This window comes from Manihot esculenta, chromosome 16 (genome assembly GCF_001659605.2).
Source record: "Manihot esculenta cultivar AM560-2 chromosome 16, M.esculenta_v8, whole genome shotgun sequence".
Lineage (NCBI taxonomy): Eukaryota > Viridiplantae > Streptophyta > Magnoliopsida > Malpighiales > Euphorbiaceae > Manihot > Manihot esculenta.
This window is the reverse complement of record NC_035176.2, coordinates 6,540,280-6,556,845: the sequence shown is the minus strand read 5'-3', so window position 1 is coordinate 6,556,845 and position 16,566 is coordinate 6,540,280. Positions and strand designations below refer to the sequence as shown.

At 38.3% G+C, this 16,566-nt stretch overlaps 1 protein-coding gene across 1 annotated transcript; it reads left to right on the top strand.

Annotated features, from left to right (window-relative positions):
* Nucleotides 1–1,112: 1,112 nt before the first annotated feature.
* LOC122722099 lies at nt 1,113–4,751 on the top strand. Its single transcript, XM_043951769.1, has 4 exons — nt 1,113–1,395; nt 1,562–3,212; nt 3,301–4,215; nt 4,305–4,751. Exons 2-4 carry the CDS (start codon nt 1,572–1,574, stop codon nt 4,416–4,418), a joined length of 2,670 nt encoding a protein of 889 aa, XP_043807704.1. The 5' UTR covers nt 1,113–1,395; nt 1,562–1,571; the 3' UTR covers nt 4,419–4,751.
* Nucleotides 4,752–16,566: the final 11,815 nt, after the last annotated feature.

Genomic DNA, 16,566 nt, shown 5'->3' with positions numbered 1-16,566 from the left:
AAATCAAAGACCAGTGAGGGGACCTTTGATGTTACACAACAATTGCTCAAAGTAAGCTATGAGCTATTACTATAAGATAGAGCCACGTGGTAAAAATTTGATAAGCCGATACGCGGCCCCACCGATGGAAAGGAAGACCCGAATACCATAGCATCCAGTTTTTTATCAAGGTTTTCCCTCCATGGATAGGTCGAGTCTTCACATAAAGTTACCATTAGTAGATATAATCCAGCAGATCCCATTACACTTGTAATCACGAGATCCTTGACCATTTAGTCGGTGGGATCTTTTATCAATTAGCTAGCACCAGCTAGAACTCCAAGAGATACTATAATTAGCTCAACCTTTTTACAGTATAGAAGCTAACGATCGCAAAGACAAAGGTATGCAATTCTTATATAACTACTATTGAATTCTAAGCAATTCCATACATTCACCTTTTTTCTCAGTTTACTGACTTGAGCGTCAGAGTGGTTGTCGTAGGCGCCAACCACCTCACATCCTCTTCCTTGTAGATTGACCAATCACAGCATAGTTTCATTTCGACCACATCAATAAATTACCAATAGATTTCAAAATACATTAGGAAATTTAAACCCAAAATTTTTAATTACAATTTACCAATTAAATTTTGAATTCAATTCATAATCCCTTTTTTTTTTCTAGGAAGTTCCAATGCATTGAAATTCACTAATAAAATCCATCGGTGATCCATGTATATTCTTATTGTGTTACAAGAGTAATTTATCATTTAGTTAAACTAAGAGTTATTAAATAAGATTTTGGGTAATTTACGATTTAGTCCCTGGGTATTGCCATTATTAACAAGTCAGTCCCTGTATTTTCAGAAACCTATTAAAACGTCCTTATATAATCAAAACGTTAACAAATCAGTCCTTCCATCCACTATTACCCTCTTTTCCGTTAAAAATAAGATGAAAAGACCAAAATAACCTTAGTGTAACTTTTCCCCAAATCGATAATTTCTCTTCTCAAATCCCTATCCTCTCTCTCTCTTCTCCCGAAAATGAAAACCTCTGTTCCGAAATCCCTAATTTCTCTTTTCTTCCCAAATCGATAACCTCTCTCTTCCTAAATCCCTAACTTTCTGTCTTCTCCCAAGTCGATAACTTCTCTTCTCAAATCTCTAACTTCCCTCTTCTTCCCTAAATCCTCTCTTCTCGATTTTGTTGGTTTTTATCGAAGAGAAGTTGGGTTCTGTCGAAGAGAAGTTGTGGTCCCGATTTTGTTGGTTTTTATCGAAGATAAGTTGGGTTCTGTCGAAGAGAAGTTGTGGTCCCGATTTTGTTGGTTTTTATCGAAGAGAAGTTGGGTTCTGTCGAAGAGAAGTTGTGGTCCCGATTTTGTTGGTTTCTGTCAAACAACTGGGGAAAGGTAACTTTTTGTGCTTTCTTTTATTTTTTTTTCTTTGGATGTGTGATCATAATATTTGTATTATAGTAAAACATGTGGGTACCACTTACTGTTACTGATAGTTTTAGTGTATTTTTTTTTTCAGGAGATTTTGACTAATTAAAGAATGTGTGATTCATGTGTGCAGGTCTGAAAACATGGCTGTGGAAGAGAGATTTACTGTGGTGTTGACATATGAAAACAAAACCGATTCTTTATATAATGTCCCTATTGCAAGGTATTCGTACATATCCTTGTTGTCTGATGTTTATAAGTTGTTTAACATAGCTGCATCATTTGTTTCGTTTGTTACTGGTAGTGGGATGAGTGTAGAAAATGATGATGATTTAATGTTGGCTTTTGAGTTGTACAAACGTAGTCATAAATTGCCTTTGACTGTACACGTAAAGGGGGTCCCTCTGAACACTGAGATGTCTGATGATGACGATGATGATGATGATGTTTGTATTATTGGTGAGAGCAGTGATACTGGTGAGGGTAGTAACCTTGGTGAGGGTGGTAATACTGTTGAGGATATTAACCTTGATGATGCCTTAGGTAGAAAAACTCCCCCATTAAATAGGGATGTGTCCACAAGAGGTAGGGGCAGGAGTGTGCCATTAAGAGGAAAGGGAGGAAGAAGCAGTTTTACTAGAGGTAGAGGGATAAGACAGGAAAGTGTTAGTGAAAGTGGGCAGTTAGGGGGAGGGGCCAATGAATCACCACAAATTGATTCTGAAAGTGATGTATCATTCAATGAAAGTGAGGTTGGAGATGATTTACCTGAAGAAGTTATATTTGACAATGAGATTAGTACTGAGGAGTCAGATGGGTTATCAGGTTATGCTAGTGACAATGACAAAGAGGTTGAAGATAGTGAGAATGAGTCTTATGATCCAAATAATAGAAAGAAAAAATATATTGATCCTTATCATGGCATGTATGATCATCCCTTCCAACACAATGAAGGGGAAGAGATTTTGTTTAAAGAGGGCCAAGTTTTTAAGGACATTGTAACTTTGAGGAATGCAATGAGAGATTATGCTATTAAGGGGGGATATGATATTACAAGAGTTAAAAATGACTCTACTAGATTAACAGCTAAGTGTTCCAGTACAGGATGTCCCTGGAGGTTTCATGCATCAGTTTTGTCTGACCAAGTCACTTTCATGGTTAAGACTCTACATGATGAGCACACATGCATAAGACCATTAAGAAATGAAAATTTGAATTCAAACACCAAGTGGATAGTAGAAAAACTTAGGGAAAAGCTGAGGGCAGACCCTGACATGAGTTATGAACTCATGCAGCATGAGTTGATGGGAAAATGGGGTGTGGAAGTTCCTGTGTGGCAATTATATAGAGCTAAGTGCAAGGCTAGAGATGAGAATATGGGCATGCATTGTGAAAGTTTCCAAAAACTTAAGAAATATGTCCATTATTTGCAAACATATAACCCGGGTACAGTTGTAAAAATTCAGCCAGCTCCAAGGGTTAATGAAGATGATCCTTTTGTTTTTCAAAGAATATGGATTATGTTTGATGCTATAAAGTCTGGGTTTGAGAATGGTTGTAGACCCTTTATAGGATTAGATGGTTGCCACTTGAAGGGTCCATATGGAGGGATTTTCCTAGTTGCAGTCATACTGGATGGAAATAGAGGTGTGCTACCTCTTGCATTTTCTATAGTTGAAGCAGAATGTGGTGATAGCTGGACATTTTTCCTAGAGAATCTTTATTCTTGCATTGGTGGAGGAACTGATGCTAGGCCTTTAACTATTATGTCAGATAGGCAAAAGGTATGAATTAATATTCAATTTTTTTTTTAATTTAGCATATTGAACTATATGCTATTAATTTAAGTTACTAACTATTTTTTTGTTGTAGGGACTCATTGATGCTGTCAAAAATATATTTCCCAATGCATCTCATAGAGTTTGTTGCAGGCATTTATACATGAATTTCAAGAAAGAGTTCCCTGGACTGATGCTCAGAGATGATTTTTGGAATGCTGCAAAGAGTACTCATTCTTATGAGTTTTGGCTTCACATGAAGAATTTGAAGCCCAAGCGAGATCAAAAGCCATATGACTGGTTGATCAACATACCATTCAGTCAATGGACTAGACATGCATTCTGGCCTGAAGCTAAGTGTGACAATTACACTAACAACATGACCGAATCATTCAATGCATGGATAGTGAAATTGAGAGGTTTGCCTATTATCAATATTATTGAATCTATTAGGCAGAAATGTATGGTTAGGTTGCATAGAAGATTTGTTAAAGCTCAAACATGGGAAGGGATAGTTACACCAAGAACAAAGAAAGTATTGAATAAAATCATTACTGCCAGTAGGTTTCTTAAGTTGCTCCCTGGTAGAAATGAAGAGTATGAGGTTCATGAGGGTCCATGTAGGTTTGCTGTTAGTTTAGCTAAAAGGACATGCAGTTGTGGATGGTGGGATATAAGTGGTTTACCATGCAAGCATGCTGCTAGAGCAATTGCATATGTTAGGGGCAATATTGAAGAGTTTTGCCATGAATATTACACTGTGCAGTGCTATTCAAGAGTTTATGCAGGTGCCATACATCCTGTTCCTCAAACTGAGCTTGAACCTGATAATGAACACCCATCAATGTTGCCACCTCCTTTGAGGAGGCAACCAGGAAGGCCAAGGAAGGCTAGAAAGAGAGATGAGAGTGAACCACCAGCAAGAGGAAGGAGGACATCAACTGTCACTTGTGCTAGGTGCTTACAAACAGGCCACAATAAGAGAAGTTGTCAATATGCTGCTGTTGGGGTAACTATACCTTTGTTTGCTTGCATATAATGAATCTATTTTAACCTTTTTAACCTTTTTAACCTTTTTATGTATTTCTCTAATTGTAGGCAAATATGGCTGCAAGTCAAAAGAAGAGAAAACACACTACTGCATCAAGTGCGGGGACTTCAAGAGGGGTTAATACTAATCAAGTGGGATCAAGTGGTGGACCAACTATCTAAAGGAGCCTTTGGAATATCCAATGATCTTTTTGAGAATGTTGTTAGTTGATGGGATATAATTTGTACATTTTGGGAAAACATGTATTTTGGGGCATTGGATTGAGCTTTTTGTCTATTTGGAAATATTGTAAATCTGTGCACAGATTCTTTTTTGGGAGTTTATCATAGATATTGGTACAGTGCTACAGATATTGGCCTTACTTGATCATTAAAATGGCAGTAATAGATGTATGACATTGTAATGATCAAGTCTGATTTTGTAAAGTCTCATTTTGTAATACATATTTGAACAAAAAGGACATATTAATGAAGTTATGCCTTTAATTTCATTTGCTCAGCTCCAATTTTATTCATTGTGCATTTATAAAATTTGTTTGTACTTGATATTAAGTTACAGTTGGATAAATGTAACATTATCATCACTCTTCTATTACTTTTAATTTTACAACTTCTAAGTCCATCTATTTAAGTATTTAAAATTTCTCCGTCCTTTAAGTTTTAACGTTTACAATTTTTTAGTCCTTATATATTAAATTTCGAAACTATTAGGTCCTCCAGTTTTGAATCAGTACAACTGTTTGGTCTTTCATTTTAACCATTCACTTACAAGAAACTAACATGCTAAAATTCCACTCATCTAACTTAGATAAATAGTACAGAATTCATTCATACATAAAGAATATACTACAATCTGGTTCAACATAACTTCTATCTTCTGCAGCTTTATATAATGCATCTAAACAACTTTTTATGGTGTTTTTACAGCAAACACTATCAAGAGTAACAATATAATTATCATACAATTCTTCATCTGGTTCAAAATAGCTTCAATCTTTTGCAGCTTTACATGTAATTTTTTGGTCTCTTCATTAATCTTCAGCAACTCTTCTTTAATCTCTGCAATCGTTCTTGATAAGTTGGCCTTGAATACCTCTAACCCTTCACCTATACTGTTTGATGTTGGAGAGTTCACATTTGTTGGAATGCACCACCCAAGAAATGACCCACATTTGTTATCTCGACAGTAATAATACAGCTTGTTTGGATTACTAGCAGATTCAGATATGCGAACCCCCGCTCTTTTTCCACAGCAGCAATTCACATTCATGTAACCACCATCCCAGCTTCCCATCGATCCGCTGATGCCAGACATTCTCGCGAAGATAGAATGAATCCTTTAGGTGCTTGATCGTCGGCTATTATGAACGAAACGGAGGTGGGATCCTTTCAGTGCTTGATCAATGTTGAAGATAGTCTGCCGAGAGATGATGGAGTATGCTGAAAAGGGTAAAATTGGAGATGAGAGAGTAAAGGGAGGATTGTCTGCTGAGAGATGATGAGAGGTTGCTTCTAGGGTTGTAATCGGACTGTTATGGCAAACCCACCCATACATTTCTGCTTAATAGGGATTGAAAAGGGTAAAATTGGATTTTTAAAATATTCTCTCTCTTTTTCATCGTATTTTTAACGGAAAAGAGGGTAATAGTGGATGGAAGGACTGATTTGTTAACGTTTTGATTATATAAGGACGTTTTAATAGGTTTCTGAAAATACAGGGACTGACTTGTTAATAATGGCAATACCCAGGGACTAAATCGTAAATTACCCTAAGATTTTTTGAGTTTTTTGATATTGATATGATTAATATGTATTTAACTATTATTTTATATATATATTTTTTTAAAAAAGAACTGTTACGATTTTATATGTTCTAAGTGTTTAATATATTATCATTTATTCAAGTCTTCGATAGATTAGCTACAAATAATACAAGGGTGTAGGCAATAGTATTCATTTATATTAAAATTTCCAATTTCCTATTTCAAGGCACAAAAGATTTGTTGGAACTTAAATCATATCTACTTTCATAATATCAAGTTAATTGAAACTCATTAGACACTCTTTGATATTCAATTTATTTCAAAGGATTTAAATCTATTTAAGTTTAAAAAAACTTTTATATTCAATTTGTTGGAAAATCCATAAATTTTTCAGAATAAAAAAAAACATACTAAAGTTCACCATACATCACATAACTCATACATAATTATGTATTTCTATGAATTATACATATAATTCATAGTTTAAGGGTTACCTGCAACTGCAGTATATTCTACAAAAATTCAAGTACTTGAATATCCACAATTTCTACGACCAATGCCATTCATTTCATATGAATAGGAAGTCAACCGACGTATACAGGAGATAGCCTGACATCCACAGAAAATAAACCCAACAAAAAATAAATCTTGAGAAATTTTATTCTCATAAAAACTATTTTGATAATGCCTCTTGAGAGAAAAAGAGAGGAGAGAATTTTTTTTAAGAGAGCGGAGGGAGCACATTCGTTAACAATCGGTTTGAGAGAAAATGAGTTTACCCACAACTCACACAGAGCAGTTATATGGCAGAAAGAAATGTAACTATCAAATATTTAAATTAAAATCTTTCTTTTCTTCTTCTTCTTTTTTTTTTTTTAATTTATATAAAATAAATTAAAACTGGACTATTATAAATAAGATATAGAATCTTATTTTGGACTTTATTTTTTTGGCTCTATCTTGGGTGTATAATTTATTTCATCTCCCATTCACACATGATAGGGCATGATGATATATACACTATAATTTTCATATTTAACAAATAGACTGTATGACCTGTGCATACTTCGAGGGCTCAAATGTTATATTTCTATTAGGGTAATATAACCGTTCGAATGACAAAATTTAGAGTAGTTACAATATACAATACCCTAGATCATTTATTACATTAAATATCCATATATTCTCAATTATTTTCTTTTATATTCATAATTATGTTTTATCCATAAATAAACATATTGATCTGTCACTGAACACAAAACTAATGTTATACTTTCATATGATCTTCTTCACATCTCGATACTTTCAACCTTAATTCAATTTGTTTTTCTAGGAATACCTGTCAGATTGCATCATGTATAATCATCTGATAATATCCTAGGATAGCAAACATTAAATTAAGTCTCAAGTAACAAATCAGAGTTCTACATCATACATTAACAAGTAGAAATCAGCGATTATACTCCCATTATTAGTCACAAGCACATGTGGTATAAATCACATACTACAATATTTTTTTCTATTCATAATGGAGTGTATGTTTCTATTTAGGATACTGTACAGATGATAATTTGACATACTTAATATTTAAATTTGAGTTATCTAAATTACTCGTTTTAAAACAGAACTTCATCTGTTAAGACATATAATGTAACTTATTTACATAAGATCATTGTAAAATACAATGATCTCCCACTATTATTTTCAATCTCTTTGAGATGATATATTGTATTATAAGTTTTTGACCTCTCAATTTTATCCATAGATAAAATAAAACATATAATTGTCTTGTGTTTTATTATTTTACTAGATAATAAAACCAATGCCGTATGAGGAGATATTTGTTATCTGTCTGACATACTTCTCATAATTATACTCTTGATATAAAATAGTATATATAAATTGCACAATTGCAATTAATAATTTAAATACATCAACTCATTATCTTATCCTCTACGCTTACTCAATGATTTCACAAGTCTGCACAAAACATCTTTCATACTAGTCTTCATTAGTGAGCTCAAAACATTACTTCATGCCTAGAAAAGACTTTCATTTTATGTGCATCTATATCTCTAATATAGTAAACTATAATTTCTTATTTCTTAAAAAAAATATATCTTGAGGTAGATTTAGGCTAATCTCTTCTCTTTTTTGTATTCCTATAGTCTCCCACTTGTAGACCATTTCCTTGATAATATCATGAATTATCTAATACACATATAAGATATCTCTATATTCAACTTCATGACATTTAGTGTGCTCGCCTGGGGTCAGATTGATTTACTATACTTATAACATGGTACATATCAACTTTAGTACATTTTATAGCATACATTAGGTTCCTGACATCACTCTTATATGAAATATTTTTTATTTGAACTCTCTTTTGGAGTATTAGGACATAATCTATGACTTAAAACCTTTGAAAAAAAAGTATCTATAGATTTAAAATCTTGCATATTTAATCACTGTAAGACTTTCATGATATATTGCTTTTAGAAAGAGACAATAGTTTTCTTAATGATCCCTTAGAATCTTGACTCTAAGATTATATGCAACTTCTTCATCCATTTCATCTCAAAAGATGATAATCAAACCTTAATGGTTGTGGTATATTTATTATCGTTTCTAGCTATTAGTATGTCATCTACATATAATAATACAATTACTAATTTATTCTTTGATCTTTTACATATATTTTCATGATCCTCGTTGATCACAGTGAAATTATAAAACCCAAAAATATTATGAAATCTAATATACCATAGTCCCAAAGACTATTTAAGGCTTTAGAATGACTTCAAGAATTTATGCACTTTGTGCTCTTGGCCATTTACACTGAAAATTATAAACTATTTCATGTAAATTTTAATTCTTTATTTGAGAAAAAATAGTTTTTACATTCATTTGATGTAATTTAAAATTCAAGTTAGCAACTAACGCAATTTAACAATAAAAAAAAACCTTATCGAGGTAAACCCCACAACAAATTGAAAAAATCCTTATAATTCTTTCTTTCTTATTGTGTGTACTCTCTTAGCTACCAAACGAGTTTTTTATCTCTTGATATTGTCGTCAGCCTTACGCTTCACTTTAAGAATCTACTAATTCTCAATCGCTTTACGTCCTAATTGTAACTCTATATTTACTAATTCTTTATTGACTCCATTTTTCCTTCCATTGTCTTAATCCATTTATTTTTCTTAGCTGAAGATCTAAGAGCTTAAGCAATACATTTCTCAGCTCTACATTTCTCAGCTCATCTCCATCTGGAGTAACTATAAATACTTTCACTTCAATCTCAAAATAACAATTGAAAATTCTTAGATGACACATTCGTCGTAGTTGAGATTGATCTATTGATTCATCAATATACATGTTACTCCCACTTGGACCAGATTCAACGACTACACTCACTTCAAGATGCATTATGAAACTAATGATCATATTTATCTGTATCCATATTGCTCCCACTTGGATGTGTGTCTGTGTTAGTTGTATGCTCTAACCAATCTATTGGTTGTATTCGGACATTATTTTTCATGTATTTTAATTATTTAATATATTAATAAAAGATATTTATTTATCTTTAATATTTATTTAATTAAATCTCGAGCAAAGGTAAAGTCAATGAGATTACATTACTATGCAAAAGAAATTATATTGTGGTTATAATTATGAGATTCTTATTGCATTTAAGTAATGTCTAAATATTCCTGATCAATGTTCTTAATATTATTGGTGTAACGACCCGGAAACCGGACCGCTACCGGCGCTAGGATCCAGATCGACTTAAGGTCGCCGGTGTAACGACCTGAAAATCGGACCGCTACCGGCGCTAGGATCCGGGTCGACTTAAGGCCGCCGGGACCCGTAGCAAGTCTAACATGCATCCTGTGAACCTGCTTAATCCCATACATGATCAACAACATACAAAAAAATTAAAACTTTTCTTTCCATTCATATGCCAACTCAACCTGTGCATGCACTATAACATAATCATAACATTGATCCCTCAGTGGGATCTCATCAGTGCCCCCAATGGGTGACACAACATATGCTGAGTTGGTTTACATAAATGACATAAAATAACCAAGATCATGTATTAAAAGGGATTACAACATCTATGGTCAAGCACACCTCTAATCATCCATAAACATCATTACATAACTATACTGTACTTAAGACATTACATTACAATTTGATCATGTCCATTGCTAGCTATTACATAAATATGACTTCTTTACTCTATCCGGACTCCTGCTCTATACTGTACCTGCAAACCTGGGGGTAAAGGGAGAGGGGTGAGCTAAAAGCCCAGTGAGTAGGACTATAAAACATATTAACACTATGCTCCAATGAAATGCATCATAACACAGACAATTCACATAAGGGTTGGGTGAACTTGTCACCAATTAGTCCAAGCTAACATTGTGCCAGGCCGTAGCATGGGGTCCTGGTCTTCCTGTCATAACATACATTACTTACCATTTGCCCCAGGGCCTCCTCTGGGCTCCTGGTCTTCGAGTCCCATAACCGTGCCAGGCCGTAGAATGGGGTCCTGGTCTTTCCTTACATAGTGTCAGGCCGTAGAATGGGGTCCTGGTCTTCCTGTCATGGACTAATTGGGTCATCCAACATTCACCCACATCAACAACAATCGATGCAATGCGGCATATTCGTGAAACTAATGCAATCATCCTATTGCATAATCATGATGCATGAAACATGATAAAACATTTAATTTAAAAGATTAAGTTTAGTTCCACTCACCTCTGGCTGACTCTGACAACACCGAAGCAGCTGAACTCACTGCTGGGGTCCTCGGTTCCTCGGGTCCGAACCTACACAGGTGGACTCAAATGAGGGACCAAACATACCTGAACATAACTATAAACCACTCCCAAAAACCCCCTAAAACACTATGAAACAACCATACAAAAACATGCAAGGAAGGCCTGGACAGGGCACTTTCGGCGGCAGGTTCGGCGGCCGAAAGTTCCTCCAGAGCCGAAAGTCAGGCAGGTTCGGCGGCACCTTCGGCGGCCGAAACTCCCAGACAGAGACGAAACTCATGCATGTTCGGCGGCACCTTCGGCGGCCGAAACTGCCAGACAGAGACGAAAGTCTCCCTTTCGGGGGCAAGCTTCGGCAGCCGAAAGGCTGCCTCCCCAACCATGTTCGGCGGCCGAAAGTCCTTCGGCTGCCGAACCTGGTTTCTGCCAAAGGGCAGAAACTTGGCTCCCTTTGCACATTTCGCCTCCAAACTTATCAAACATGCATCAAACCTATTCTACAACACACAAACACAAGCATACATGTTCCTAGGGGCCTCAAACCAACATAAACCCCATCTACAACACATCAAGCAACTCACATTGTACATGAACATACATTTATACCCATAAACTCCAAAAGCATAACCATAACCTAAACATGTATTCTAACCCATAGATCTACTTAAAACTTACTTAAAACATGCAATGAGCTTAAGATCGACTCTTACCTCTTGAAGATCGAGAGAGAGACGACCTAAACTCGAAGTTGGGAGAAATTGGGTTCTTGAACCTCCAAGCTCCAAAACTTTGCTCAAAAGCTCAAATCTTCAAAACAAAGTGAAAACAAGTGAAAACCTTGAAAGATTTAGAGGAAAAACATCAAAGATGGGTGAGGGGGCGGCGGAGACTCACCTTGGCTGAAAATGGGGAAAAAGCTCGCCCGTTTTCGGCTAAGGGACCCTTTTATAGTGGCTGGCCAGACCACGTTCGGGGGCCGAATGTGCCTCCGCATGCATGCCATGTTCGGCAGCCGAACCTGGACTTCCCTCACTTATGCTTTCGGGGGCCTAAAGCACACCCGCAACGCATGCATGTTCGGCGGCCGAACCTGAGTTTTCCTCTAATGCTATTTTCATGCAAAAACTCATTTTCTTTCATGCTTAAAACATAAAACACATTAAAACATTTCATAAAAACATGGTTTTACCCTACTAGAGGCTTCCGACATCCGAGATTCCACCGGACGGTAGGAATTCCGATACCGGAGTCTAGCCGGGTATTACATTCTCCCCCCCTTAAGAACATTCGTCCCCGAATGTTCCTCAACTAGCACATGCAAAGCATACAACATATTATACACATAAAACACATAGAGACTAACCTTAAAAGAGATGAGGATATTGCCGGAGCATAGACTCCCGTGTCTCCCAAGTGCACTCTTCCAGATTGTGGTGGTTCCAAAGGACCTTCACCATCGGGATTTCCTTGTTCCTTAGCTTTCTGATCTGGGTGTCTAGGATCCGTACCGGCTGCTCAACATAGGTGAGATCCTCTTGGATCTCCATATCAGGCTCACTAAGAACCTTGCCCAGATCTGACACAAATTTCCTCAACATAGAAACATGGAAAACCGGATGGATTCTCTCCATTGAAGCAGGTAAATCCAGCTTGTACGATACATTCCCAATCTTTTGCAAGACTTCAAAGGGTCCGATGTACCGCGGAGCCAGCTTACCTTTCTTCCCGAACCGAACCACTCCTTTCATTGGAGACACCTTGAGCAATACCAGATCCCCCTCCTGAAACTCTACTAGTCTTCTGCGGATGTCTGCATAACTCGTCTGTTTGCTTGCAGCAGTCTTGATTCTTTCTCTGATTAAGGGCACCACCCTGCTGGTGATCTCTACTAGCTCAGGCCCTGCCAAGGCCTTTTCTCTAACTTCCTCCCAGCAAACAGGTGACCTGCACTTTCTCCCATATAAAGCTTCATATGGAGCCATCCCGATGCTAGCATGATGGCTGTTATTGTAGGCAAACTCCACCAAAGGTAGATGCTGCCTCCAAGAACCGCCAAAGTCCAGCACACACATTCTTAGCATATCTTCTATGGTCTGGATGGTCCTTTCTGACTGTCCGTCTGTCTGTGGATGGAAGGCAGTGCTAAAATCCAATCTAGTACCCATGGCATTCTGCAGACTCCGCCAAAACCTGGAGGTGAACTGGGGTCCTCTATCTGACACTATAGAAACAGGAACCCCATGCAGCCTGACTATCTCTTCAACATACACCTGCGCCAATTTTTCCACAGAGTAGCCACTCCTAACAGGGATGAAGTGAGCAGATTTGGTGAGTCTGTCCACAATCACCCATATGGAGTCCAATCTGTTGGACGTCGCCGGTAACCCCACTACGAAGTCCATAGCTATATTCTCCCATTTCCACTCTGGAATAGGTAGCGGGTTAAGCATTCCAGCCGGCTTCTGATGTTCCAGCTTCACCCTCTGACAAACTTCGCAGGCTGACACAAACTGTGCCACTTCTCTCTTCATAGCTGGCCACCAATAAACTTTCTTCAGATCCTGATACATCTTGGTGGCTCCGGGGTGAATGCTGTATCTTGCATTATGAGCCTCTCTCATAATGTCTCCTTTTAGCCCTATGTCATCTGGTACACATAAACGACTCCCATAGCGGAGGATCCCCTTGTTGTCGAATCTGAACTCACTGTCTTTGCCTGACTGAACAGTCCTGGCAATCTTCACTAACTCTGGGTCCTCATGCTGTTTCTGAGCCACCTGCTCCAGAAACACGGGTGTCACTTTCATCTGAGCAACCAAGGCACCTGTACCAGACAACTCCAACTGTAGACCTTCATCAATGAGCTTGTAAAACTCCTTCACCACTGGTCTCCTCTCTGCCGTGATGTGGGATAGACTGCCTAGTGACTTCCGGCTTAGGGTGTCTGCCACGACATTCGCCTTACCCGGATGATACTGAATCTTGCAATCATAGTCACTCAGCAGCTCTACCCATCTCCTCTGTCTCAAGTTCAAATCTCTTTGACTCAGGATGTATTGCAGGCTCTTATGATCTGTAAAGATCTCACATTTTACCCCATAGAGGTAGTGCCTCCACATCTTGAGTGCAAAGATTACTGCTGCCATCTCAAGGTCATGTGTGGGGTAATTCAACTCATGCTTCTTTAGCTGCCTCGAAGCATAAGCAATCACCCTCTAATTTTGCATCAGTACACAACCCAGTCCCACACGGGACGCATCATAAAAGACTGTAAGCAAAAACTGGTGCTGAAGTCAACCTCTTCTTAAGCTCTTCAAAACTCTCTTCGCACTGGTCGGTCCACACAAACTTCTGATTCTTCCTGGTTAGTCTGGTCAGAGGAGTTGCTATTTTCGAGAAGTCCTGAATGAACCTCCTGTAGTAACCTGCCAAACCCAAGAAACTCCTGATCTCTGTCACTGAAGTGTGTAACGACCCGAAAATCGGACCGCTACCGGCGCTAGGATCCGGGTCGACTTAAGGCCGTCGGGACCCGTAGCAAGCCAAACATACATCCTGGAAACCTGTTTAATCCCATACATGATCAACAAACATACATAAAAATTAAAACTTTACTTTCCATATACATCAACCAAACTCAACCTGTGCATATACATATACTTAACATAATCATAACATTGATCCCTCCGTGGGATCTCATCAGTGCCCCCAATGGGTGACACAACATATGCTGAGTTGGTTTACATAAAGACATAAAATAACCAAGATCATGTATAAAAAGGGATTACAACATCTATGGTCAAGCACACCTCTAATCATCCATAAACATCATTACATGACTATACTGTACTTAAGATATTACATTACAATTTGATCATGTCCATTACTAGCTATTACATAAACATGAATTCTTTACTCTATCCGGACTCCTGCTCTACACTGTACCTGCAAGCCTGGGGGTAAAGGGAGAGGGGTGAGCTAAAAGCCCAGTGAGAAGAACTATAAAACATTTTAATACTATGCTCCAATGAAATGCATCATAACACAGACAATTCACATAAGGGTTGGGTGAACTTGTCACCAATTAGTCCAAGTTAACATAGTGCCAGGCCGTAGCATGGGGTCCTGGTCTTCCTGTCATAACATACATTACTTACCATTTCCCCAGGGCCTCCTCTGGGCTCCTGGTCTTCGAGTCTCACAACCGTGCCAGGCCGTAGAATGGGGTCCTGGTCTTTCCTTACATAGTGCCAGGCCATAGCATGGGGTCCTGGTCTTCCTGTCATGGACTAATTGGGTCATCCAATATTCACCCACATCAACAACAATCGATGCAATGCGGCATATTCGTGGAAACTAATGCAATCATCCTATGGCATAATCGTGATGCATGAAACATGATAAAACATTTAATTTAAAAGATTAAGTTTAGTTCCACTCACCTCTAGCTGACTCTGACAACATCGAAGCAGCTGGACTCATTGCTGGGGTCCTCGGTTCCTCGGGTCCGAACCTACACAGGTGGACTCAAATGAGGGACCAAACATACTTGAACATAACTCTAAAAATACTCCCCAAAAACCCCCTAAAACATCATGAAAACAGCACATAAAAACATGCAAGGAATGGCTGAACAGGGCACTTTCGGCGGCACCTTCGGCGGCCGAAAGTCCCAGACAGATCCGAAAGTCCTCTTTCGGGGGCAAGCTTCGGCAGCCGAATGCTGCCTCCATAAGGGGGGTTCGGCGGCCGAAAGTTCCTTCGGCTGCCGAACCTGGTTTCTCCCAAAAGGGCAGAAACTTGGCTCACATGAGCCTCTTGCCTCCCAAAACCTCAAATCATGCATATAGCTCAACTAAAACATGCATACAAGTTCCTAGGGGTCTCAAACAATCAAATACCCCAACTACAACACTTCAAACACACACAATCATCACACATTGCTCAAAACATCAATATTAACCCCTAACTCAACATACATCCTAACATGCATTTCTACCCAAGGAACTCATAAAATCTTACTTAAAACACATAAGGAGCTTAAGATCGGCTCTTACCTCTTGAAGATCGAGAGGGAGACGACCTAAACTTGGAGATCTACGAAAATGAGCTCCTGAGTTCCCAAAGCTCCAAAACTTGTTTCAAAAGTTCAAAACCTTTAATGCAAGCTTAAAACTTCAAGAAAATGGTGAAGATTTGGTGGAGAAACACTAGATTTGGAAGAGGGAGGTTGGAAGCTAGCTGTGGCCGAAAATGGGAGAAAGCTCGCCCATTTCGGCTAAGGGTCCCTTTTTATAGTGGCTGGCCAGGCCACGTTCGGGGGCCGAAAGCGCTTCCGCATGCATGCCATGTTCAGCGGCCGAACTTGAGTTTCGGCGGCCGAACCTGGACTTCCCTCGCTCATGCTTTCGGGGCCTAACGTGCCTCCAAACACATGCATGTTCGGCGGCCGAACTTGACTTTCGGCGGCCGAACCTGGGTTTTCCTCCAAAGACTTTTCATGAAAAAACTCATTTAATTTCATACTTAAAAACATTAAAATACATGAAAACATTCTATAAAAACATGATGTTACCCTTCTAGAAGTTTCCGACATCCAAATCCCACCGGACGGTAGGGATTCCGATACCGGAGTCTAGCCGGGTATTACAAAGTGGGTCTAGGCCAGTTAGCCACAGTTTCTGTCTTCTTGGGGTCCACCTCTATCCCATTCTCTGACACTACATGCCCCAAGAACGAAATGCTCCT

Coding starts and splice junctions, on each gene's coding strand:
- LOC122722099 (XM_043951769.1), top strand. CDS start 1,572: ATGGCTGTGGAAGAGAGATTTACTGTGGTGTTGACATATGAAAACAAA. Junction 3,213..3,300: donor TTATGTCAGATAGGCAAAAG/GTATGAATTAAT, acceptor TTTTTGTTGTAG/GGACTCATTGATGCTGTCAA. Junction 4,216..4,304: donor GTCAATATGCTGCTGTTGGG/GTAACTATACCT, acceptor CTCTAATTGTAG/GCAAATATGGCTGCAAGTCA.